We start from the raw sequence: 25699 nt of genomic DNA, 5'->3' as shown, positions 1-25699 counted from the left end.
GTAGAGGAAAGCAGTCGTTCACACAGTGAGCAGATAAAATGTATGGCGCCTCAGTGTGCTGGAGGATAGGGAGTAGGGTCACAAGTTCAATCCTAGCCTGGACCACATAGCAAGAGCCTATCTCAGAAAGGGACTTGAGGCATGGAGAATAGAGGAAAGAACACAAAGAATCTGGTAAAAGGAACTGGATCAGAGTTTTAGCAATGTCATGCATGGTCTAGGCTCACGATGTAAGAGCTTCAGCTAGGTTCAGAAACAGGTCAACAACGCAATTTACTAGAAAAACCCTAGAAAGGAAGGGCAGGCAGTTTGTCCAGTGTATTTGACTGCAGAGTGACTCAGAAAGAAAGCTCGTATGGCTGGCAGACAAAAAGGAATGCCAAGCAGAAAGCAAAATGCAAAAGGCTCGCCTTATGGTAGCCTGGGGGCCAGTGTGTAAAAGACTGGGGGCAAGGGGAGTTGAACAGCCATGGAAAGCGCTCAGTGAGAGAAAGCAAAGGTTGGCCTCTCTCTTCCCTTCCAACCCCCACCAACAGAAGATTCGAAATTTTTTTTTTATTAACTGGCTGTCTAGACAGATAACATAAAGGCTTGCATCGAGTGGCAGTGATATTTGGATAAGAAATGGTGACCCCAACATCCCAGAATAGCTGAACCGACACTCGAGGTTTCTCCTTTTGGTGCTGGGGATGCTGGGAGCTGGGAGAGGCATTGGTGAATTATGTGCTGACTTAGACAGTATCAGAGGTGCTTTGGGAACCTGATGAGGGCTGGAGAAGGGGGATTCTAGCCATAAGGAGCTTGCTTTCTAATTTTGGTATATTTAGGAGGCTGTATGTAAGACTAAGCAAGATAGGGTAAGATTTTATAATAGTGATTGTATGTTCCCTGGCAACTGGTGATTCCAGTTGGGCTGAGAATCCACAAGGAGGCACTGTGGGCTCTCCTTGGAAACACTTGAACTGTCCTTTGCCTAAAGCCACCTCTGTGTTGTGACTCAACCTTGGTGTGGTTTTTTCCGTAAGGTTCTCTTTGCAGTGATTTCATTAGCTTCTGAAAGTCTTTTGAAAGTATTTCTTAAAGAGTGAGCCTGTAGCCACGTGTATGGAAATCACATGGGGAACATGAACCTTGCCCACAGCTACTGGACATTGGTTCTTTAACAAGGTCGACTAAGGGTTTGTGTGTGTTGGGGGCATTAATTTGGTATTATTAGTGGATGCTGTGGAAGTGGGCTTATGCCACAACATAGATGTAGAGGTCAGAGCACAGCCTTGTGAAGTCATTTCCTTTCTTGTGTGTGGGTTTTGGAGCTTGAGCTCAGGTTGCCAGACATCAAGTGCATCTGTCCAGTGAGCCACCTCTCCAGCCCTCAATTGGTTTGGATGCATTAATTGATCCCAGAGAGGGAGGTAGAGAGGGTATCAGTCTCATTGTATCACGGCTGCCTGTCCCTGCCCTCTGTCAGAGGTTATAGTTGGAGATGCCTACAGAACATGTACATCTGGGGTGTACACTCTAGTCTGGTACATGGTTTCATGGTCTAGGAAGCCTCTTTTAATTAATGTCTTAGTGAGTTCTAAAAGATTGACTACTCTGCGATGAAGCTGCTGTGATCACAGAGCTCTCCCAGTGTCCCTCGAGCATCATGTAAAACTACCATCCCTGGCAGAAGGGGAGGATGTCTTCCAATACTACTCAAGCACAGGGACCCACTGAACACTGGATCAAACAGGCAAGGCAGCCTCAGGGAGCCCTTGTTGTGTAAGGGCATCCATCGGCTTCTAGAATTCTCATAATATACCCTGTTAGGTGTGGTTTCATCCCGTAACACACAGAAGGGAGGAGAATCTGAGATTAAGTGTGTGTTCCAAGGGCTCACAGATGTCACAGAGCCTAACTGGAGCCCTGGCAAGGTACCAGTACCTCAAGCTTGTTCTTTTAACCACCACATACACAGGCCTAAGAAACCGAGATGGATGTCCGTGACCTGTGAAATTGTTATTAGATGCATACGTGTCACCGCCGTCTAGCAGGCTGTCTAGCCACATGGAGCCAGACAGACTTTAAATTCTGGCTCTACCCCCTTAGTGCCATCACTTAAACTCTATGGCTCTTGCCTCCCTGTCTATAAATTGGGTGTCTCCTGGATTAGAAGAGATAAATGCTTTATGCTCTACCTGGCCTATGATAACAGCATTATGAAAATTAATAGCTGTTATTATCTATAAACCACAAGAGGCTTCAATAGCATGCCAAGCCTGCAGAAGGTATGGTCACTTGGCACTAACCCTGGAGCCCTAGGCTGTCAATTCCAGAGTCGTGGCTGTCTGGCTCCTCCCATCCCCCAGGACCATGACAAGTGAGCTGGTCAGCTAGTGACTGCTCTGTTCTGTGGGCAAGTGCAGGAAAAAGGTCCTGGCCCCGGGCAGGCATCCACGCTGCCGCCTCCATGACACAGCACCAGCTTTCGGGTTGTGGTCTCTACACAGATTCCCCAATCCTCACTCTTCTAAGGCTTATTCTAAACATTTTTTTTTCATTCAGGGGATTCCTTCATCCCTTTCTGTATCTCTCAGTAAACAGAAGGCATTTGGTCCCCTGTGTAACAGAACAGCAATTAGTATTTCTAAAGCACTTAGCAGTCTACTGCGTATGTTTCGCATGTTACACTAATTCTCACATTCTCTGTGAAATAAATATGGTGGGAGTTATTAGAATCGATCTGTACACTCCTTCCATGCCGAAGACTGAACGCAGGACCCCTGCCACACTCAGCAAGCACTCTGCCACTGAGCCACAACCACAACCCCAGATCACTCTTAGAAATGGAGAAAAGGAGGCTCAGAGATGTGAAGGAGCCCATCCAGTGCCCATACCTCTTCAGGGATAGCCCTAGAATTAGAGCCACGTGGAAAATGAAGACCTGGGACTTTAAGAGCACATACTAGGCTTCCAGAAGACTCAAGTGCAGTTCCCTGCAACCATGTTGGGTGGCTCAGAGCGTCCTGTAACTCTAGTTCTAAGGGATTTGACCCTTCCTCTTCTAGCCTCCTCATGCATCTACATTCGTGTGTGCAAATCACACACACACACACACACACACACACACACACACACAAACATAACTAAAAATAAAATGAATCTAAAAACAAGCAAAACCCTAAACTATGCCTGGGTGGGTGGGTATTGGACACATGTAGTCTAAGCTCCTCGGGATGCTGAGGCAAGAGGGTCATCACCTCAGTCCAGGGGCTTTGAGGTTTTGAGACTAACCTGGGCAATGATCCAATCATTGTCAGCAGCTCACACTTCCTGGGTAGAGTTCAGCTCTTTCCCACCCTGCTTGTCTACTGTTACCTACTGCCTCCTTGGAGGTTCATGGAGTTCAGTTGATAGAAAATGAGCTTTGCAAGGGAATAACCTCTTCCCTGGACAAACAGACAAGCGAAAGAACGGGTGGGTGGATGAATTGACAGATGGAGGTATAAATGAGTGGGTGGGGGAGGTGGGTGAGTGGGCAGGTGGGTGGACGGATCATTACATGGGTGGGTGGAGAGAAAGCGGTATCCAGGAGAGGCCACTGAGGGTCTTTTCTACCCCACCTAACTTTGTGTATCACCTCCATCATCCATTTGTACCAAAACCAAGTCCTCTTTGACCCCTGTTTCTTAATTGACACCTACATTGCCACTCAAGGAACTGCCCATTATGGTCAAAACAAGTGACTCAGTGGCTCCTGCGGTAATTACAGAATTCGTATTTGGAAGACTGGAGGAGCTGAGCAACACCCCACCAGAGGACTGAGATGAGTCCATGTTGCAATTAGCAAGGACAATTGTACCTTCAAGATTAGATCTGATCCCTGGAAAGAGTGCATTTAAAAAAATTAGTTTCTGTCAGGTGTGGTGGCCCACACCTATAATCAGGAGGCTGAAGCAGGAGGGTGGAGAATTCTAGGCCAGCCTAAGTTACATACCTCATGCCTATCCTCAAGCCTCAGGAAGCTGAGGCAGGAGGATTGCCAAGAGTTAAAAGCCAACCTTGGGCTACAGAATAAGACCCCACTCAAAAAGGAAAACAAAACAAAAAAATGTAATTTTTTTTCTTTTAAAAGTGCATTATTGCCTGCACATACATTACATTACACACACATTACCACCTACATTATATTACATCACACGCACATGTATTACATTACATCACACACACACATACACACACACACATCCCCACAGTGCACATGTGGTGGCCAGAGGACGATTTTATGGAATCTTCTTCTACTTCTGTCTTTGTGTGTGTTTGGGGGAGTTGAACTCGGGTCACCAGATTCCGTGGCAAGCTCCTTTACCCCCTGAGTTGTCTCACTGGCCCAGGGTTTGGTTTGGTTTGGTTTTCCTTGTGTTCATTAAAAAAAGGAAAGGTGAAAGGCATTGTGGCACACATTCTTTTTTTTTCTTTTTTTTTTTTTTTTTTTTTTTTTTTTTTTTTTTGGTTTTTCGAGACAGGGCTTCTCTGTATAGCCCTGGCTGTCCTGGAACTCACTTTGTAGACCAGGCTGGCCTCGAACTCAGAAATCCGCCTGCCTCTGCCTCCCAAGTGCTGGGATTAAAGGCGTGTACCACCACGCCCGGCTGTGGCGCACATTCAATCCCAGCACTCAGGAGGTAGGAGGATCTACATGAGTTCCAGGCCAGCCTGGGTTAAGTGGTAAGAGCCATGCCTCTCCCCCGACTCTTCACCTCTCCCCCTCCCCCCCCAAAAAAAACAACCAAGAAAGGAAAAGTATCCATGGGAAGCCCAGAGTACATGGGGGCCCTTGAATGTGCCCACACACAGTGTGTACATCCCATGCCTCCAGAGAACATGTTGTCCCATCCTGTGTGTCTGTCTGTGTTAGGATTAAACCTAAGGGACTATGAATACTAGGCAAGTGCTCTGCCCCTGAGCTGCATCCCCAACCATTTATTTATGTGTTTTTGTCTATTTATTTGTCTGTTCTTTCTTTTAGATTTATTTTATGTTATTGAGTGTTTTGTCTGTATGACGTCTTTATACCACCTGCATGCCTGATGCCTGTGGAGGTCAGAAGGTGGGGGTGGGGGTCAGATTCCCAGGAAGTGCAGTTACAGGCGCTTGTCAGCTAGGAACCGAACCCATGTCCTTGCTCTGCAAAAAGTACTCTTAACCACTGAGCCCCTATTTATTTGTTCTTTGAGAAAGGATCTCACTATGTTTTCTAGTCTGTCCTTGAGCTCGGTGTATAACCTAGTGCTTGAACTTGTGATGATCTTGCCTTCCGCCTTCCTAGCAATAAGGATTGTAGCTCTTGACCCCACACGCTTGGCACTAGCTTCTCTTCTAACCCTCTGTCCAATAGCAGCTCCCAGCACTGCGGTGTCTTTATTGAGCACCTACTGTGTGACAGCCACATTGCTGACCTTCACCTTTATGTGGCTAATGAAACATGATCCCTGCATTCACGGAGGGTCCCACCTGGCTGTGGCTGCAGCAGTACTGTCAGGGGTCCACACTCTGATGTCAGCTCCTGTGAGCGGCAGGAACCTGGCCAGGAAGGAAGGTCCAAGATCCAGGGATGAGAGCTTGTGGGAGAGAGCCTTCCCCCAAGTGTTACAGCTCAGTAAAGAGACAGCCAATCTCAGACAATCCTTGGTGAAATTACTTGTGAGCTTTATTCCATGTGGACAGGGACTGTCTATGAACTTTGGAGAATGGAATGGATTGGGGGGGGGGGGAATGGTAAATGCATTCTATTGTCCGAGGCTAAGATGCTGGTGATGCTGTTTTTGTTGGGAAGAATTCCAGGTGCTGTGCTACGTAACTGACTAACCCGTAGGTTACTTGTTCTGAGGCAGACACAGAAGCGGGGTGGGGTGGGTGCAGTTCACTCCTGATGGTCTCTGGATGAGATTTCTCAATCTCAAGTTCTGAGATTTCTGGGGTTTGAGCATGCTCAACCTCACCAGTTCAAGCCAGTTCCTCTGGTGACACAGTTCACTGTGCTCCACATTTGAATGGTGGCTGTCTTAGGGTTTTACCTGCTGTGAACAGACACCATGACCAAGGCAACTCTTATCAAGACAACATTTAATTGGGGCTGGCTTACAGGTTCAGAGGTTCCGTCCATTATCATCAAGGGGAGAACATGGCAGCATCCAGGCGGGCACGGTGCAGGAGGGGTTCTTTGGCTTCATCTGAAGACTGCTAGCAGAATACTTGCTTCCAGGCAGTTAGGATAAGGGTCTTAAAGTCCACACCCACAGTGACACACCTACTCCAACAGGGCCACACCTTCTAATAGTGCCACTCCCTGGGCCGAGTATATATGAACCTTAACAGGTGAAGACAGCGGGTGTCTTTAAAATCACCACTCTGACACAGACTAGTTACACTTTCTTCAATCCTTAGCCAGGCTCTCCTCATCTCCTCTTCCCCCCTTCCTTTCCTTGTCCCTTGTCATCTGTCCTCCCCCTTCTGAGGTTTTAAGAATATTTCTGCTGCTGGTGGCTCTCATTGGCTACGCTAGGACAGAATTCATGGGGTGTGCCTTGGAATAATCAAAGCTAAGTATATTTTTCTACTCCGTTGTTTTTTTTAAAAGCCTTGTCTCTAATTGTGGCCACTACCATGAAGACCCCCTATAATTCACTCCCCTGTAACTCTGACCTGTCTCACAGCAGGCTCTTCACACCCACCCTAGGGTCCTGAGAAAAGTTGGAAATGTCGGTTCTTTTTGTTTTGTTTTGTTTTTCCAGACAGGGTTTCTCTGTGCAGCCCTGGCTGTCCTGGAACTCACTCTGTAGACCAGGCTGGCCTCAAACTCAGAAATCTGCCTGCCTCTGCCTCCCGAGTGCTGGGATTAAAGGCGTGCGCCACCATGCTTGGCGGAAATGTCGATTCTTAAGGCCAGCTGCTGCCCATGCTGAGGCTGAGTGTTGGAATCCCGTTACCCATTGAACGACTTCCAGCCTAGACATTGTGAGCCTTTGCCAGGGGCACGCAGGCTCAAGAGTTCTGTCAGACCCTGCAAAAGCCAAACCCGTCTTCACTGTTATTTGTTCACGTTTCTGCCTCTGAAAATTCTGTTGTACTCCTTTTCTGTGCGTGTGTTGAAAGAGACAAGTTTATTATAGATTCTTAGAAGGAGCTTAGGAGGGAGGAAGAGGAGACAGTATGCAGAGCTGTATAGCAGGAGGGACCCCAGGTCCTCTTTATTTAGGGTTCCCAGTTTCAGAGAGTTAGGGTCCGTGACTGCCTTGTTAGGGGACATGGCAGCAGGCAAGCATGGCTCTGGAGCAATAGCTGAAAGTTCACATCTGGAGACACAACCTCAAGACACAGACACTGGGAATGTCTTTTGAAACCTCAAAGCCCACCCCCAGTGACGCACCTCCTCCAAAAAAACCACACCTCTTAATCCTTGCCAAGCAGTTCCACCAAATGGGGACCAAGTATTCAAATATGTGGGCCTTTGGGGGTCGTTCTTCCTGAAACCACCACATCTACATTCAGGAATTTTTTTTAAAAAGGTACAAGATATAATTCTATCAGCAGGTCATTATTACTGGGATACAAGTAAAAGCTTATGATCACACCTTTTTCTGAGTCTGTGTTTGTCTGCTTGAACTCAGATTGATTATATTCACCTTTCTGTTATTTGAAAATATCCCTATCTTTTTATCTCTAGGCTAGAGGTGCTGGTTCCTATTCACTTAATTGGATTTTACTTCCACGCATTTAAATCTGTTAGAGGCAAAATGCTATGTAGATAAATGTAACTGGCTTCTATGACATCTCTGCCAGAATTCTGCCAGAGCCTCCAGTAAACCATGAGTTCATTTCTAGAATGTACGTGCTGTCTATAAAAGCCCGCCAGGTTTTAGAGTTGCTTCAGCAGCTACCTTTAGGTTATTAGGTGCTGAAACTGTCTAGGTTATAGGTCATAGGTCAGTAGTTGAGTTCTTGGAGAACCGGCAAATTCAAAACATCCAGTAGATGTATAAAGTATAGATACAATAGCATTATTATGACCCTGAATCTCCACGTTAACTCTCTTCTGATAAGTTTTATGCAGTTTGTCTAATAAAAATAAAAACAGACCTAAACAATGTGAATTTATAAAACAATTCAGTACACAGAAATACTTCTGGGAGTGGGTATTCAAAATGCAAAATTAATCTTATTTAAGGATGTTGGCTATAGCTTGGTGACCAGATCAGTATTCATTCCCGCAGGGCAGTTTGGTTATCTGCATCAGAGTCCTTGCAGATATGCTCAGGCTGATTCTGTTCTCGGATGTTTACCAGAGGGGAAATATTGTAGAATGGATTAATAGCAAAGTAGACCGAGAATGAAGGTAAATTATAATAATTAAATTTCTGAGCCATTAAAAATCATCGGTGTGGAGAATAGCTTGCAATATGGGAAACAGATACTGTTTAATAATGAGGATGAAGCAGGCTTCACAATTGCAGCTGTTTCCCAGAGCGCTGGCTATGAGATGCTCAGATCTTTTAGTTTAAATTAGCTTGTGAAGTGTTTGGCTGGCGAGAATTAAAGACCTCTGTGACACATCATAGCACTTGTTTTGTTAGAGGTTTGTAGAATATAGAGTTAAAGAAAATAGATTCCTACCCCACCCCAAGGAGCTTGGTTTGTTTATTGTATGTTTTTCAAAACAGAGTTTCTCTGTATCTCTCTGACTGTCCTGGAACTCACTCTGTAGACCAGGCTGGCCTTGAACTCACAGATCCTCCTGCCTCTACCTCCCAAGTGCTGGGATTGAAGGCATACGCCACCACTCCTAGCTATTTGGCTTTTTGTTGCTGTGTCAAATGCCCAAGAGAAACAGTTGAAAGGGACAAGGATTTGCTTGGGCTCATGGTTTTGGAAGTCCTGGCCCATGGTTGCATGGCTCCGTGGTTTCTGGACTGTGGTGAGACAACCATCAAGGCACAGGGCAAATGAAGCAGAGCTGCTCGTCTCTCAGCAGCCAGGAAGCAGAAAGGAGAAGTCTGGAACAAACAGCCTCCTCTTGTCTCTTGTTCCATTCTGGTCCTGTGGAGTGGCCACTGACACTCAATGTTGCTCTATCTCCCTGCAAAGTACATATTCAGAGGTGTACTGATCCGATCTAAGTGTCTCTCAATCCAGTTGACAGTCAAGTCTAACTCTAACAAACACCCATCACTTTAAGATACCTTGCCTCTATTGAGGAGAACATGAGAAATACCACTGTGGACTGCAGTCTCATCCTTGGATGTTAAGAAGGGACTATTGGGGCTAGAGAGATGGTTAAGAGCACTTGCTGCTCTTTCAGAGGATCCTATTTGGTACCCAGCATCCACGTTAAGGCTCAAAACTGTAACTCCAGTTGCAGGGGATCCTAGGATCTCTTCTACTTTATATGGCCACCAGACTCTCACGGCACACAAACACAATGCAGACAAAACACTCAAAACACATTAAAAAATTATAAGAAGGCAGTATATATGTGTATGTATACTTATGTATAGTTGCATGTATATACAGAAAATAATAATAAGCTTGGGAAAATGTGGGAAAAGACCACCTCAGACTTTTACAAGTACATTTTTGTTTGTTTTTGTTGTTGTTGTTGTTGTTTTGGTTTTTGTTTTATTTCAGCACCAGTTTGAGTTTGCCAAATTTGCAGTAAGGGGGAAAAAAGTACCCCTTGCAACATTGAGAAGGAAAAAATAATAAGTTTCTGGGGAGTTAAGAAGCACTTGCCTGAGGGCTTGGTGACAGCTGTGAAAATGGCCAGCTGTATAGAAAGGAGGAAGGGGCGTGGCCACTTCCTTCAGACCTGAGCTTTTTCTTTCCATCTTGGGCCAAGCACTTACTTCACCTTCCCCCTGCCGCTTAGAGAACTCCTGCTAATACCTCCCACAGCTGCAGTGAAAATCACCTCTGCTGCTGTATCAATGCATCCAGTCTGCGCATAGAAGGCTTTATTTTTAATTTCTAGTGCTAATTGTATAGGTAGGGAAATGTCTCTTTAAATGAAGTTACTATATCGGGATCGGTGTTACGCGCTGTGGGAATGTGTTGCTGAAATGGTGAATGAAGTATTCGTATTCTTAAGCAATGAATATGTTTCATTCCATTAAACTGGAGAAAATGTAGTTTTTAGACTAATTTAGGTGAGTCAGAATTCCCCTCTGTCTCCCACACACTTGTCAATTGTCATAAAATAAGGTATTACTTACCTAGCTCCATTGTCTGTGACTCAACCCCTGCCCGACTTCTTTCCCCTACAGATGCTCAAGTTTAAGTATATTTAAGACTTTAGTTGGTTTGTTCTACCAGAGTTTTTTACTAAGGTTTTCTTTTCCTGTGTAGCATAGGATCACTTTGAACTGTTAAGATTGGGGTGTGGGAGGTGGTCTCACAAGAAGACCTCTGCCATTAGGATATGAGTTTGTGGTTTGTTTGTTTGTTTGTTTTTTAATAGCAGTGGGGTTTTCAAAATGTCTTTATTTGTCTAATAGCAACTCTATAGAAAGAAGCCCGGCTTAGCTGTCACATTTGCAAAGCTGCCTCAGAATTTGGATAAAAACCGATACAAAGATGTGTTGCCTTGTGAGTATCCGGCCTGATGCCTCCTTCCCCTACATGAGATAAGGCTTCCTTTTTCAAACAGATTGTCTGGGATTCTGGAATGGTTTTCAGTGTGTCTGTAAACACCACCGTCTTTATTGCAGCCATCTCAGACTCGGAACAGTTGGGGAATAGTGTTTATGCTAATGAGCCGAGAGCTGCAGATGGGGCTGGGAACTGAACCCTTGTTTACTTGGGATGATAAAAATAACATTCAGAATAAATGGTAAATTTTTCTCTCTCCCACAGATGATACCACCCGGGTATTATTGCAGGGAGATGAAGATTACATTAATGCCAGTTATGTGAACGTAAGCTGGGAATCTGGGGGGGGGGGGGAAGGACACACTGATCCTAGTAAGGAAGGTGGGGCCAGCAAGGGGGACTTTTTCCATGACAAAGCACGCTCCCACTCACTCCATCCTTGTAGTACAGTGGCTTGGTGGGACTATGAGTGGTCTCACTTTATAGAGGTGCAGAGGGTCACTGAATAACTTGAAAAGCCACAAACCTTACTCCATCTCCACCTGCTGAGACACCGGGCTCTTGCAGTTTCCCTCTGCTGGTGGTGTGTTGGTAACATTCTGAGTTTTGCCCGTGTGTTATTAGTGTCCCTCTACCTCTAAGTCAAAGAAACATTTCATCCATATATATTATGACCCGAGAGGGATAAAAGGAAAAGGTTGGCCTGTTGTGGAGACATAACTCGTCATGGACAGCTTACTTGAACTTAGATTTCTCCATTTAAAGCCAGAAGCAGCAAACTTTAATCGACCACACTGAAAACGACCCTTAGGTAGCCAGGTGGCAGAACTGGCCACTCCAGCCCTCATGTGCTAAACCATGACTTTGCAGAAGTACCCCTGTAAAACTCGGAATTCTCTCTGAAGTCCCACTCACTGCTCTGTCACTGCTCTGTCACTGCTCTGTCACGCTATGGTCAAATCTGGATGTGACTTTTTGCTGCATCTATTTTTTTCTTTCTGACTGTGAGTGGATAAGATCTTTTTCTGGTATGATTCAGCTAAGCTACTAGGAAAGTGTAAATGGAGAATCGTGCTCACCTTTGTTCATGGACAGTCTATAGGTAATACCTTACTGCTCTCACAACAGATGGAGATGCCCGCTGCTAACCTTGTGAACAAGTACATTGCCACTCAGGGACCGCTGCCACACACCTGTGCACAGTTTTGGCAAGTTATCTGGGATCAGAAGTTGTCTCTTGTTGTCATGCTGACGACTCTCACCGAGCGAGGGCGGGTAAGTGGCTTCATTTCCAGTTCAAATGTGTGTAGACTGTGCCGTTGTGGAACATGAATCTCGGGGCTGGAAAGGGCCTCCTACCGACCTATAAATCTCCATTGGACACCCGCAGTGATGAGAAAGCCCTCTTCCTGCCTACGTCCTCACGTACATCTGTGAAACCCCTGTGTCACCTGTGTCTCTGCCTGCCTGTGATCAATGTCTCATTTCACACAGTAAGATTGCAGTCTGCCGAGGCAATGTCTCTTCTCTCTGATAGACATGCCCTTGGCTCCTGGCATCTTTATCCAGCACTGGGCTGGACTGGGCTGTAAACATAGTTCCTCCTGAGTAAGTTATTAGCCTGTGTGAGTAACTTTCTTGAATGTGTAGTGGAGATGGTAACAGTGCCCACCACATTGGGAGGACTGGAGAAATCTGAAAAGTATTTATAAAGAGCTCAGAGGACTACGTGTTTCCAGTGTCCCCCAAACGTCATCATCATCATCATCATCATCGTTGGAGTTTAGCGCTTTCGGATGCCTCGCTTCTCTGCTGTAGCCTTGACTTTCAGCTTCTTGTCACTCACAGATTAGCCAGAGTCTCTCCTCATCCCACAAATCAGAATAGAAAAGTGTGAAGTGCCCAAGGGGCAGCAGAAACCTCTTCCTGAAGGCTGGTCCTCCGAGGCACTGAGAGTATGCTTCGCAGGGCGCCTGCTAACCCCAGCATCTGTTCTTACTGCCCTGGTTTCCATCTTGCCTACCCCCTCATTGTGAGAGACTGTCTGCAACGCTGCTGAAATTACCATGCTCTCCAGCTCAGCTCGGCTCTTTGTCTGAAAGCCTCATTCTTGTCTGGTTTTGTTTGAATAAGAGGTGGAGTTGTTGGGCCCTGTTTTGAACTTAGAGACTCCCCAGCTCCCTAAGCTAGCTCAGAGGGCTGCACCCTCTGTTTTCCTAAAGTGCCTCCATCCATCAGTCAGGTTACTTGGTATCTTGGGTAAGAAGGCGGACCCGCCAGCCAGCCAGGGTCAGTTCCTGCTGTCCCTTCTACCTGTGTGATTAAGGAATCATGCAAAATATCACCCATTTCTCGGGGCTGTGGGGAACTGAGCTGGCTGCTACAGGAAGCCTCTGAAGAGTGCTTGGTACATGGTCATTTTTGTTGTTGTTGTTGTTGCTGTTATTTTTGTGGGTTTTGTTTTGTTTGGGGGAAATGGGTTTTACTCTATACACCAAGCTTATGTTAATCCTCCTGTCTCAGCCCTCCCAGATGCTAGAAGAGAACACATGTGCTGTCACACCCAAGTGATCCCCGTTAATACTGTACACATGTTAGCTAGCAGTCCCAATAGCATCAATTTGTATTTACCTTAATGGCTGCATTTGTTTCATAGTTTTAGTTTCTTCATACCAACTTTTTTTTTCTTTTTGATTTAATGTTATTAACCTTAATTTTCTTAGTGTTTCTTAGACATAAATCCAGTATCGTTGGCCAAAGGTAAAAGTATGTGTAAAAGTCTCAAAAAAGAGCTAACGTGGCAAACACCTATAATCCGGCACCTGAGAGGCAGAAGTCCAGGGATCAGGAGTTCAAGGTCAACCTTGGCTACATTGAGACCCTTTTCTCAAAGTGCACCAACAAAACAAATGTAAAACCTGTTCAGAAAGCCCAGGTGTTCTTCTCTCCTAAGCCGTGCACCAGAGGCCAGCAACATTCATCTCGTTCCCTGCTCTGTATTGTGAAAACAGATCACAAGTGTCAGGGATGGATGTTCAAGTGGCCCTAGACCCAGGTGCTGCAGGCTTTCTTGGTGGCACAGTGAATCACTTGACATGCACAAAAAAAGAAGCTGTCCCCATACCTGGCGGCCTCTGACTCTAGCGTGTTATTGGTCGCAGATATTCTGTGCTCTGTCTGCCTTTACTCAGCCTTGTATTCTGAAACTTCGGTGCTCAGACATCACATTTCCTCAGGAGTGGTGTGTGGAGCTGACTCTCTGCTGTCCCCTGAGGTATCTTGGAGCCCACGATGGCAGTTCTTTAGAGCTGACACCCGAATCCACCCAGTGACTCAGCACCAAGGCTGGCCTGCTGGTGTCAGGCTTCGGGCTGTTTGATAGTTCACCCTCCCCTTCCCAGCTAGACAGTCATTCTTTACAGAACAGGATGCCCATGAAGGAATGACAGGTGACAGATGCACTGCCCAGTGGCAACCCCAACTCCCCTTGATCTGTTTGTTCCAGATCAGGGAAGAAAAGCTTTCTATGATCTGAGAAACCTTACCCTTGTCCATCGCTCTTCCAGGGTCTGCCGCTCCATCTCCCGGCTGGGGCCGCTCTTCCCTGTCATCTGAGGTCTCCTCTTTCTCTGTTTCCCAACCTTTTCTTCTTACTGTAACTTCACCATGCATTTGAGAGTTCCTGTGAGGCCTGACCATCCCTTCAGCATCTCTGGCCCTGCCAACATACTCTGTCATTTATCAATAGTGAGAAACCTGTTCTTCAAAAACCCCGGGTGCAAGCCGGGCGTGGTGAAGCACGCCTTTAATCCCAGCACTCGGGAGGCAGAGGCAAGTGGATTTCTGAGTTCGAGCCCAGCCTGGTCTACAAAGTGAGTTCCAGGACAGCCAGGGCTACACAGAGAAACCCTGTCTCGAGAAAAAAAAAAAAAAAACAGAGTGCCTGCTTCCCCCCTCCTGTTACAGATTCTCTGGTGACCTGTGCCCTTTGTCCTCCAGCCCCACCCAGTCCACGCCCACTTCCGAGTCAGTCATTCCAGGTGAATGGCTTTGCCCCTCCTTTGATGTAAGATGAACTTTCCAGGATGTCCTGTTTGTTGCCCCTATGTCATGCCTAAAGAAAGGAAAGTGGGTCTCCCAGCAGGCACACACTAGAGTCCAGTGCCCTTCCTGTGCTGCCCTGAGTCTTAGAGAGCCAGCCTCCTGAAGAGCCTGCAGCCTGCAGGGTCACTGACCTCGGTCCTTATTTTGGTTAGGTTCTCTGTCAACTACGTGGGGTTTCTTTCTTAGATGGATCGCTTTTCAGTTGGGAAAACCAGTGCCTTCTATCCAATGTCTCCCCCCACCCCACCCCCTGCCTTTGGGGGGAGCTATATTTTATATCTATACATGAATAATGTGTATAATCTTCCTTTCCATCACACCAGTCAGTTATAGTACAGGCTTTGAATAGGGCTGTAAGGTTCCAGTTCCCACATCGCCACAAAGCACAGTGCCTATCTCTTGGGTGGTTCTGAGTATTGGGATGAATTTCTAGGGACTAGACCCCAGAGTCCCACTGTCTCACTGGACCAGAGGCAGTGGATTTGCTCTGAGTAGCAAGCAGTAAAGCCCACGACTACCAAGGCTAACAAGAAGAGGTTTGGAGTAGCACAGACCTCCTGCTCTCTGTATGTGCTTGAGAATGTGCACATGTAGGTTAGATGGATGGCTCCCTCCCTGTGGAACTTATTTCTGAATCTGGTTAGTTTCCTGGTGCTCTCCCAAGTCCTCATGAAAGGTTCAACCCCAACTCCAGCTGTTTACTTCCTGCTTGGACACATCTACCTTGTGCTGTCCTGTAAGACAATCCCAAAGCCACCACCCCAGCCCCTCGTGTGTACACACATGCACATATGCAGCCCAGCTCCATGAGCCCACGTCTGAGCCACAGGCACACATCTACTTAAGCACTGACGCCAGCCATCTGGAGCAAACGCAGCAGCTCGCAGGTTCAGAGTTTTCATAGGCTAGTCCATCCACACTTCCTTCAGCTGGGCCTTGCCAGAGGGTTGGTTGGTCCAGCATTTCCTGCCCATGCCCTGTATGGCTCATAGACGCTCAGAGCAAAATGTTGCATGTTCCCAGACCAACTTGTACCCTTTGTGCAGCTCTGCTGAGTGGTCTGTTGTCCCCTAGGTGCCCAGGTGACCCTTCACATTCTGCCTCCTTTTTTCTTTGGCTTGAATGATCTATCCTTGCACCATCTGTCATACACCTTCAGTCCTGAGCGCCCTTCCTACTCTGTCCACTCCTGCCTCACCTGCCCTCACCCGTTCCTGTCCTTTCTTCCTGCATTACTTTGGCTGGACTGGAGAGCATCCAGAGGCTAGATAATGCCCTAATGTCTCTGACTCCTCCAACCCTCCCCAGGGATGCTTGTTGACCAACTAAGTTAGCAAGAAATCAAGTGCTGATAATACAGCCTTCTTGCTGGTTCCCACCGCTCTCCTCTCCCACAATGAATCTGAGCCTCCAAGCCTCAGTTAAGTCACTATCAGACAGTCCCTGTCCCTACCTCAGGGAGTGGTCTCAAGCCAGAAATGAGCACTGTGCATAAAAGCACCCCCTGGAGCTTAATAGCTACTATTCAGAAGATGTGGGGCCGTCACACCCCTCCCCCAGCAGGCATGAGAAACGGACTCCTAAGACACCCATTGGGTTCGAGAGCCAGGACCTTCAAGACTTCTGAGTCTTCTGGTGCGTCCAGACCCAAATAGTCCTGAAATGAGTCCCTGCAGATTCCCTGTCAGTAAAGATGCTCAGGGAGCACCGGCCTGCGTGACTGCCTTGCACAAGGGGACCGCTTTGGAGAGTATTGTCCCCCAGCTATCCTAGGATAGGACCCTGGAGAGCCTGGGGGACCATTTTTTCCATTTACATCAGGTAAATGCAGGTTCAGATGGACAGACAGACATGCTGTCTGTCTGGCAACTCTGTCTCTAGTCCTGTAGAGAATATTGGAGAGTCAGAGAATAACTCCCCGCCAGGAGAGGTTTCCAATCATCTAAACTGTCCCAGACTTTTAAGTCCTGCCCCCACGGCACACTTTAATTTTAGATATTCACTGTGACATTTGAAAAGAAGGCTAGGAAAGCTGTTTCCCCAACAAATTCCATGCGTCTGTTGGCTATGTCACCTCTCTGCTATAAACAAATGTCATTTCTTTACTTACATGGGAACCAGTCTAGATTTGAGGGGAATTTTTTTTTCTTTAAGCTGTGCATGATGGCACACGCATGCCTACAGTGCAAGCTATTCAAGAGGCCAAGACAGAAATCTCTAATAACAGCAACAATAGTAATAATAATTTTGTTATTGTTAAGAGTCAAAATTTGGCAGAATGACTGTGGACCACTTAGGTGTGCACTTGGTATGGAATCCAGAAGCAGGGACTACAGTGGTTGATGGGAAGAGGCGGCAGGGCTTGGAAGGGGAACTAGAACATGGGAAGGTGGTAACATCAGAAAGCCACAACCACCATATTGAGAGACACTGACTCACCACAGGACGAATGCTAGACTGTCACGCAGCTCTGTGGCCAAGGCAAGCCACCTAGTTCCCAGTCCCCCGAGTCCTACCTTTGCTGTATGGGAACTCTTGCCTCTGTTGAGAATTCCCTTTTTTTATTATTTTTACTTGTTTTAATTTTAATGTATATTTTATGTATGGCTCTATACTGGTATATTCCTGGTGTCCGTGGAGGTCAGAAGAAGGGATCAGATCCCCTGGCACTGGAGTTACCAATGGTTGTGAGCTGCCATGTAGGTGGTGGGACTTGAACCCTGGTCCTCTGAAGGAACAGCCAGTTTGTGTGGTGTATTGTGTGTGTGTGTGTGTGTGTGTGTGTGTGTGTATGTGTATTCAATGTGCTAGAGCACAGCACACATGTGGAAATAAACAAGTATTTATGGAGTTAGTTCTCCTTCCGCCAGGGTTTGGGGGGTTAATCTCATTATCAGGCTTGCACAACAAGTGCTTTTACCCACTGAGCCATTCACCACCCTCAGAAGGGCAAGTGCAAAGTCTGTGGCCTCAGACCCTACTTTCTATGGAAGCATTGGAGGCGTAGCTGGCATGGTACACATGGAGAAGGATAGTTGTCTCAGCTTGGAGATTTTTAAAAATCAGGACTTTTGAGGAACGTCACCAGCCTCATTCAGTTGCCGTAGCTCCCACAGCAATAGTGTGGATGACCACTGTGGACCTCATTCAGAAGGGACCCCACGTTGCGCCCTCGCTGGCCTCTGTCAGCATTTGAAAATCTGAGATTCAAGGAGGTCGGGGGCTATTTGAAGTTAAATGGTCAGTAAATGAGATGGGAAATTCTTCCAGTAGAGCCCTGACCCAAATGGGATCTTAACTGCTGTGTCCCAAGGCTCCTGAAAGATGAGCAGGTCTGAGGTGGGAGAGGTGGTTGCTGAGAGCAGAAAAGAGGCCCAAGGAGCCTGGGTCAGCCTGGGCAGGGTGTGGGTAGCCCCTAACTGAACTCAGGCCCTGCTGTTCTCCCCGTGAACAAACCCTAAAAGGTAAGCTTCAGTCCATGAACAAAAGTGGGTCTCATCTGAGTTTCTCCTCTCCTGTCACATCTCTTTGGACAGAGGTGACTGGATGCCGTGCAGCTACTCTGCCTCTGGTTAGGCCCTAAGAAAAGCCTGACTTGTGTTCTCTGGTTTCTTACAGACCAAATGTCACCAGTACTGGCCAGATCCCCCTGACATCATGGACCATGGCATCTTTCACATCCAGTGTCAGGCAGAGGACTGTACCATTGCTTACGTGTCCCGAGAGATGCTAGTTACAAACACTGAGGTGAGCAGGGCTCTGAGGGGCATATGGAGGGGCAGGCATAGTCAGTAGTCCCTGTGGGGTCTGGTGTTCAGCTCTGCTGCGATGCTGCCTGGTAGGTAGGTCTGAAAATGAAACTCTTACCGACAGAGACCCAGCTCCCTGTGTGTGTGGCTCCACCATTCACAGTAGCCAAGCCGGAGAGGCAACCCTGGGGTCTGCCTGTCAAGAGCTATATGGGTGAAACCATGTAATACAGTAGTAGTGAACCTCAAAAGAAGGAGGGAATTATGGGAAAATCCCAAAATGGGTTGAGTCCGAAAGACATTATGCCAAACGAAAGAGACCAATCAGAAGGACAAATACTAAGATTACCTCTATCCAAATACCTAAATGACTAAACTCACAGAGAAAGAGAATAACGGTGTTTGCCCTGGTTAGATGAAGGGGGGGAGAAATGGGGAGTTATAATGGAATGGCTACAGAGTTCATATTTGGATGATAAAAATGGAGGTTCTGGAAGGAGAGAGTTGGGCGGCATTGTAACTACACTTCATGCCAGAAAACCTCACCTCTGAAACTCGTTAACATGGTAAACTACATTTTGTGTGTATGTATACTGAGGGTGGGGATCGGCCGTAGGAGGATGTTTAGCCACATTGTCATCTGGGACCTGTAATTATCATGAGCAAGGCCATATATTAGATCCTCAGCACCATACAGAGGAATGTGCGCAATGTGTGCACAGTGTATACAAAGTCACATGGGTGACCGTGACTGCGGGATGCATAGGAGCAGGTGGAAGAAACATCCAGAGGCAAAAAGAGGTCAAGAAGACAGCGTCCTGCGGGCAAGACTGATGTTTTGGGAGGGTGGGAGCCTGATGGGAGTTGACAGAGCTGGGTGCAGGACCACGAGGACACTGAGGATAAGTTCCCCCCCCCCCCCGGCTGGTATGCAAGGCAGGGCTCATTGGTGTGATATTCACCTCGGCCACCACATCCTCCACAGACCGGGGAAGAACACACAGTGACCCATCTCCAGTATGTGGCGTGGCCTGACCATGGCGTACCTGATGACTCGTCAGACTTCCTGGAGTTTGTGAAGTACGTGAGGTCCCTGAGGGTCGACGGTGAGCCTGCCCTCGTTCACTGCAGGTACCGAGCCTCGCTACATTCTCTCTCTAATGGTTCCACCCCTTGGGAAAGGCCAGAAGAAATGGGCAGACATTAAACCCACCCTTCTCCCACAAAGGCACATGCCCCTGTAAAATTGTGCTCACTTCCTAACAATTCCAAAATATTTGGAACTTAACGAAATCCTAAACATGTAAGCACAGCACAGCTGGATCCGGAAAAGGAAAACCGCCACGCCTCACTGTCCTGAAGTTTGTGACCTTGACAGCAGGCGTGGTTCAGAGAAAGTGGATTTTGCACTTGGATGGTTTTCTTGTCCCAGCCTTAGGACCTATAGGGATGGTTTGGTTTGGTTTGGTTTGGTTTGGTTTGGTTTGGTTTGGTTTGGTTTGGTTTGGTTTGGTTTGGTTTTGTCTAAGGAACTTAAGATCACACCTGAATGTGCGCTGTCCCTGGGTAAACACAGGCCTTGATTAGGGATTTAGCTCTGCCTTGCAGACCTGATGCCCAGACAGATCCAGAGCCTCTGCCTCTCCTTCCTTCCTAGTGCTGGAATAGGTCGGACAGGTGTGCTAGTCACTATGGAAACAGCCATGTGCTTAATTGAGAGGAACCTGCCTGTTTACCCACTGGATATTGTCCGGAAAATGAGAGACCAGCGCGCGATGATGGTGCAGACGTCAGTAAGTAGAAACTCGGTAATAAAAAAAATGGTAGAGACTGGCTAGGTATAGTAGCATATGCCTTTACTCCTGAAAGAAAAAAGAGGCAGGTAGATCTCTTGAGTCTGAGGCCATCTCGGTCTATATAAAACATTCTGGGCCACTCAGGGTTACATTCTGAGACCCTGTCTAAACAACAACAACAAGGCAGAGATCTCCGTTTCCTGAACTCCAGCAGAGGAACGTCCATAAGCCGGGGATAGTGTGAAGAGAACTGAGTTCAAGGGAACTGAGTCAGGTGCCCAGAGTCACACAGCCTGTCAGAGACACGGTGACAGCAAAACCCAGGCCCTCCTGACGTGCGTTCTATTTACCTCTGAAGTATTTTGTTTGCTACTCAGCCCGAGTAGCCCCGCTTGTATTCCATCATTACCCATGAGAAGAAAACAGTGTCGCTCAGGTACCCTCACCCGGCGCTGTCTCCTACTCTGTCATGCCAACACTCTTGACATGCATGATAAATGAAGAAATAGATGCTTGTCATTTTGAGCTACAGGAAGAACAGAGTATGGTCGGCCTCCTTCTCATATACTGACAGCCTTTGGGTAACCCGTGAACCCCTTTTTAGGCCTCAGTTTACCCACCTTGCAGATGGGAGCGGTACTGCCTTTGATAATTCATTCAGCAGACTGGGTTGTCTAAATAGTAGTCATCCAAGCTCAGTTTGAGTAGAACAGGCTTAGTTTGGAATCTCAGTCATGATGGCCAAAGTCCCAGGGGTATCTAAGAATATTCTAGAAGAATATTTAAGAATGAGTTGACAAAGGCAGAGAAGTGGCCCCCTGACCAAACACCCACACTCGCAGCCCCTACACTTGCCCAGTTGTTCTAGGTCAGGACGGTGGAATCCTTACATACACACCTCAGAACAGATGTCTCCTGTCGGCAGGGTTTCCACCTCAGTACCTTAATTAGTTACTTTTCTCATTATTGTGGCCAGGAACCTAACAGAGAGAGGGGCAGGGTTTATTCGAGCTCATCATTTGAGGGACCTGTCTTGGTAAGGGTGGCATGGCAGCATGAACTGCGGCAGCTGTGCTTTTAGTGATGGAGTAGAGAAAGAGGACACTGGTTCTCAGCTCACACACCTCTCTGCTTGGCTTGGCAGCCAACTCCCCCTCGACCCACACTTCTCTGAGGGTACCCCACTCACCCGCCCAGTCCGTTAGGGCTTGAATTCGCCTCAGTCTTTCCCAGCACGAGGCCCAGTGTTGGCACATGGGGAGTTAATAAACTAGAAGTGCTTCATAGTCCCTGTCAAGCATGGTGTGTGTGTGTGAGGCAGCACTCCCGGGGCCCTGGCCTTGACAGCTTTCTCTTCTCTTCCAGAGCCAATACAAGTTTGTGTGTGAAGCGATCCTTCGAGTGTACGAAGAAGGCTTAGTCCAGAGGCTGGATCCCAGTTAGGACAACTGTGAAGTGGTCATTCCTCCTTCCCTAGGGCGACTTCCTGAAGAAGGGGGCACGCATTCCCCTGGAGGCCCCCCAGAGATGCTGGTCACTGTGGGAGAAGGATGAGATTATCTGAACCCAGGCACTTTACATTTCTGTGGAAAGGATACCCTGTACATAAGAACTGATGGTGTAGATATGCATGCAGCTATGACTCCTTTGGGCCCAGAGAGAAGCAACAGGAGCTCTCCAGTTGGGAGCTGTGTTTCTCCCTACATATCGCTGTCCCCTGTCATCCATCCTTGAGCAATGAGAGGGGACACCAGCAGTGTCCTCCCGCCAGAAGCCAGACAATGAGGCTACTGTGGTTGCTCAGGTGTTTTGTGTGTTGTTCTGTGTGGGACTCCAAGGGCTGAACCTCCTTGGCAATTTGTGTCCATTACCCCTGTCACCAGGGGTAACTCAGATGAATGTACCACAGGCAGGGCACAAGGGACTTCAGGCTGGAGGATGAACAGGATCTATTCTGCTCTCCCTCCCTCCCTCTGCCTCATCTCTACCCCTTCTGCGATCCAAAGCACCCCATTTCCCCACCCCAAATTCCTTTTCTTCAGGATCACGCCCAGTGCCTGAACCAGCTTCATGATGTATGTTCAGGTGAATTCTCTGCCGAGACTGAGAACTAGGCTCTGCGTAAAGCTGAGTCTCAGCTTCGGAAGCAGGCGAGCCTCTGCTCACCCCTTACTATATACTCGGACGCCATGACTGGATTCACCGACTACTGAATCTCTGGATTGCTGCTACTTCAAGCTCTCACACTTGAAACAAGACGATTTTCTTGGGGGTGGGGGGATGATAGCATCCAAATATTCAGAATTTGGACCCTTCTGAGAAATGACCTTCTAGTAAGTGACCATGAGAAACACTGCTTCTCAATCAAGGGTGGTGTGTGTCTGTCTGTCTGTCTGTCGTTGTGTCTCTGTGTGTATGTATGTGTCTGTGGGTGGCTGACTTTCTCAGGATTCCTAACTTGATTCAAATTACTGTTGAGTTTATGTAAAGAATTCATCTCTGTTCAGAAGAACAAGTGTGTTCATTCACCCTAGGTTACAATGGTCTCCATTTCATTTCAGAGGAGAGAATCAGACTATCTGAATATAAACACAATTTGATGTTAATTTATTCTAAGTACTCTGGGATTTTGATTGTCCTAAAGAATTCTGCTCTGTGAATACCATGTTAATTTTTTTTTTTAATTTGTGGCAGGATTGTAGCGAATTATTATTTAAGGAAAATAAATTACATGAATGCTTTAAGGTGGTATTTTTAAATAGCTGTTTTTATGTATCGAAAAGAAAGTCAGCAGGTTTCTTAATGGTATTATAGGAAAAGGATACTTTGTTATAATGTATGTAGCCGAAGCTACTTAGCAGATACTGGACCAATTAAAGCATTTCCTAGTTGCAAGATCGGTAAGGACCTGTACAAGGACCCCAGGTTTTTGAAGGTTCTTTATCTGCAGGCTCAGTTTATCTGTCTACTTCCCTCCCGCCTGTATTTTACCCACAAACATCTTAGTAGTGCTCAGTGACATGAGTGAGAAGTGCACTGCTCAGTGCCCTGTATACTGAGAAAGTGGAATTTGGTTCTAAACTGCTCAACACCGGGTAGCCCTCAGAGGAGCCTGGGATCTTTGCCTCTCTTTCCGTCTGTGTGAAATAATGAAAAACAACACTGGGAACTTGAGGACAGAATTAGATCACACTATGGAAACTAATTTCCAGCTTCTGGAATACATAAACCAATGCTACTGAAGACATAGGAAGGTTGGCTCCTTTGAAGCACATGAGACAAGTGGAACCCACCGGGTTTTCATAGAACAGTGTTGTAGCAGGGAGAGCACAGGGGGCTGATACCTCTACTCAAGCTGGATTCTGAGAACGCTCTCAGTAAAGCCCCAAGAAGAGGAGGAACAGAGAGAGTCCTGGGTACCTTTCAATGGCACCAGGCTGTTTAACAGACTGTCATCGTCGTTTGATAGAAATGTGCATCACCGCCCTGTGTGCAAAGCACTTGCAGAGTCTAAATGTCCTTGGAGACTGTTTTATTATTTTTCAGAAAACACGTTGTTGAGCGTGGTCACGAAAATGCTGCTGTTACATAATATTCTGTGAAGCTTGAAAAAGCTGCAGCTGGCCTCTCTCTGCCATGGTATGAGACCAGCAGTTCAGACACAGCGGTCAGTGTCAGAAACAGAGTCCGTGGGACCTTGGGAAGGATAAGAAAATGACCCCAAAGAGTAGAGTGCCCAAGTGAACTGGGTCACTATTACCAATTAAAAACCAAAGCTCAGAGCTCTTGCTTTCCTGCATCCCCCACATCCACAGTTGCTTTTGAGATGCTATATTTCATCCTAAGAATTGCATCAGACTCAGGGTAAATATTCTGCCTGGGAAATTTGGCTGGTTGTGAATGGGGGAAGATATTTATATCCTACATTCCAGCACCTTCCCAAATAACAGATCAGATACCCCCAATGTACTTCCTTCATCCAGTGGGTTCCCTGCTGGTACCACTCTCTAGAACCCGCACGTGGCCTGTTGATTTTCCAGAGAGAAAAATTAAGTGAAGTTTGTTGGGGGAGAGGGAGGCAGGATGGATGGATCTCAAATGTGTAGCGGTAATTTTAGTTTCCTCCCAGGGTCCCGTGGGACTTAAATATTCTCTGAGACTTGTGTAGGTTCTCTTACCGCTGTGTTCATGGCCCTCTTCCCCGTCCCCTCTGCACACCTTTATCTTTAAAAATTACCATGGGGGGGGGGGGGCCAGTAAGTAGTTTCTTCAGTCTCCCAAGGCAACAAAGAGGCAGCATCAGAGAAAAATCGGTGAGACTTAGTCCAGACCCCGGCTTTGCCCTCAGCCAGTTTGTTTGTCTATGTTGGAAAGCACTGGTGACTGATGGGACTAGATGAACTCACAGGGAGATTTCAGGGAAACAGAATTTCACCTTAACCAAGTCTGAAGGGCTGATACAGAGAAAACACCCAGTCTGTGACTTGTCCCCAAGGGGTTGGTTGTCTCAGCCCTTATCACTGTGGAATTACAAAGATAAACATCACCCTCCTGGTTCTTGCCTGTCATCCTAGAGCAGACCTAGAAAAGACAGCCGAGTCCCTTGTGACCTCAGCCTGAGCATTCAAACCTGGAAGACTGGTGATAGCTAACGTCGATTTCTTGATAGCTCTCGTACGACCAGAGCAACCACAGGATTGTGCTAAGCCATATTTTGTAAAGTTATCTTTAGTCAATCAGCAATATGTTTTCCTGTAAACTTGGAATGTTTTCTCATGCTGACTTGTTGTTGGAACTCTCCTGAAACACCACCTGATCAATATAAAAGTGTTCAAGCTATGCAATGCTGTTCTTGTCTGTCAACATTTTTATTTGTGTGTCTGGTTTGTACCCCTCCTCCGATCAACTCGGTGCTGTCCGTCCACCTCACCCTCCCTCTGGTTGATTTCTCATGCAGTATTTGGCCTTAGCACTCACTTTGGGGGGCCAGTTCTAGATGAGAATTGTATTCTGCTACTGTGAAGGCAGTTGTTTGCACAAAGCCCTGCCCTTCATCCTACACAGTTGCTGAGTGACTCAGTCATCAACAGGGCTCCAGGTTCCCCCAACTTGCTCTCCCATCCTCAGATTGCAGCTCCTACCTTGACCTCCAGACCCATTCAGGTGCTTGATAGCATAACAGGAAGGGGAGGAGAAAAGCAAGACCTGTATCCTTAATCCCAGGGCCATATCTCATTCAAGGGGGGTACTTTTTATGCCAAGACACCATATGCTGGGGCTAGGGAATGTAAGCTCAGTTGGTAGGGTGCTTATAGAGCATGGGCAAAGCTCTGGGCCAATCCAGGAAGTAGAAGCAGAAGGATCCGGAGGTCAGTATCTCTACGTTACAAGTTCAAGGGCAGCTGGGACTACCTGCCAGGAGGC

At 47.0% G+C, this 25699-nt stretch overlaps 1 protein-coding gene across 3 annotated transcripts in view; it reads left to right on the top strand.

The window, feature by feature from the left end:
- Window positions 1-25124, top strand: part of Ptpn3 (protein tyrosine phosphatase non-receptor type 3) — a 106579-nt gene extending 81455 nt beyond the window's left edge. For all 3 annotated transcript variants that reach the window (XM_029539606.1, XM_021199682.2, XM_029539607.1), the window contains exons 20-26: window positions 10533-10623; window positions 10891-10952; window positions 11755-11901; window positions 18349-18477; window positions 19465-19610; window positions 20137-20272; window positions 21641-25124. In XM_029539606.1, coding sequence (XP_029395466.1) covers window positions 10533-10623; window positions 10891-10952; window positions 11755-11901; window positions 18349-18477; window positions 19465-19610; window positions 20137-20272; window positions 21641-21718 — 789 coding nt within the window. In that variant the 3' untranslated portion in view covers window positions 21719-25124. The remainder of the gene's footprint in view (window positions 1-10532; window positions 10624-10890; window positions 10953-11754; window positions 11902-18348; window positions 18478-19464; window positions 19611-20136; window positions 20273-21640) is intronic.
- The last annotated feature ends 575 nt before the right edge of the window (window positions 25125-25699 follow it).

This window comes from Mus pahari, chromosome 6 (genome assembly GCF_900095145.1).
Source record: "Mus pahari chromosome 6, PAHARI_EIJ_v1.1, whole genome shotgun sequence".
In the NCBI taxonomy this organism is placed as follows: Eukaryota; Metazoa; Chordata; class Mammalia; order Rodentia; family Muridae; genus Mus; species Mus pahari.
The sequence above is the reverse complement of the archived record's forward strand: the minus strand, read 5'-3'. Positions and strand labels throughout refer to the sequence as shown.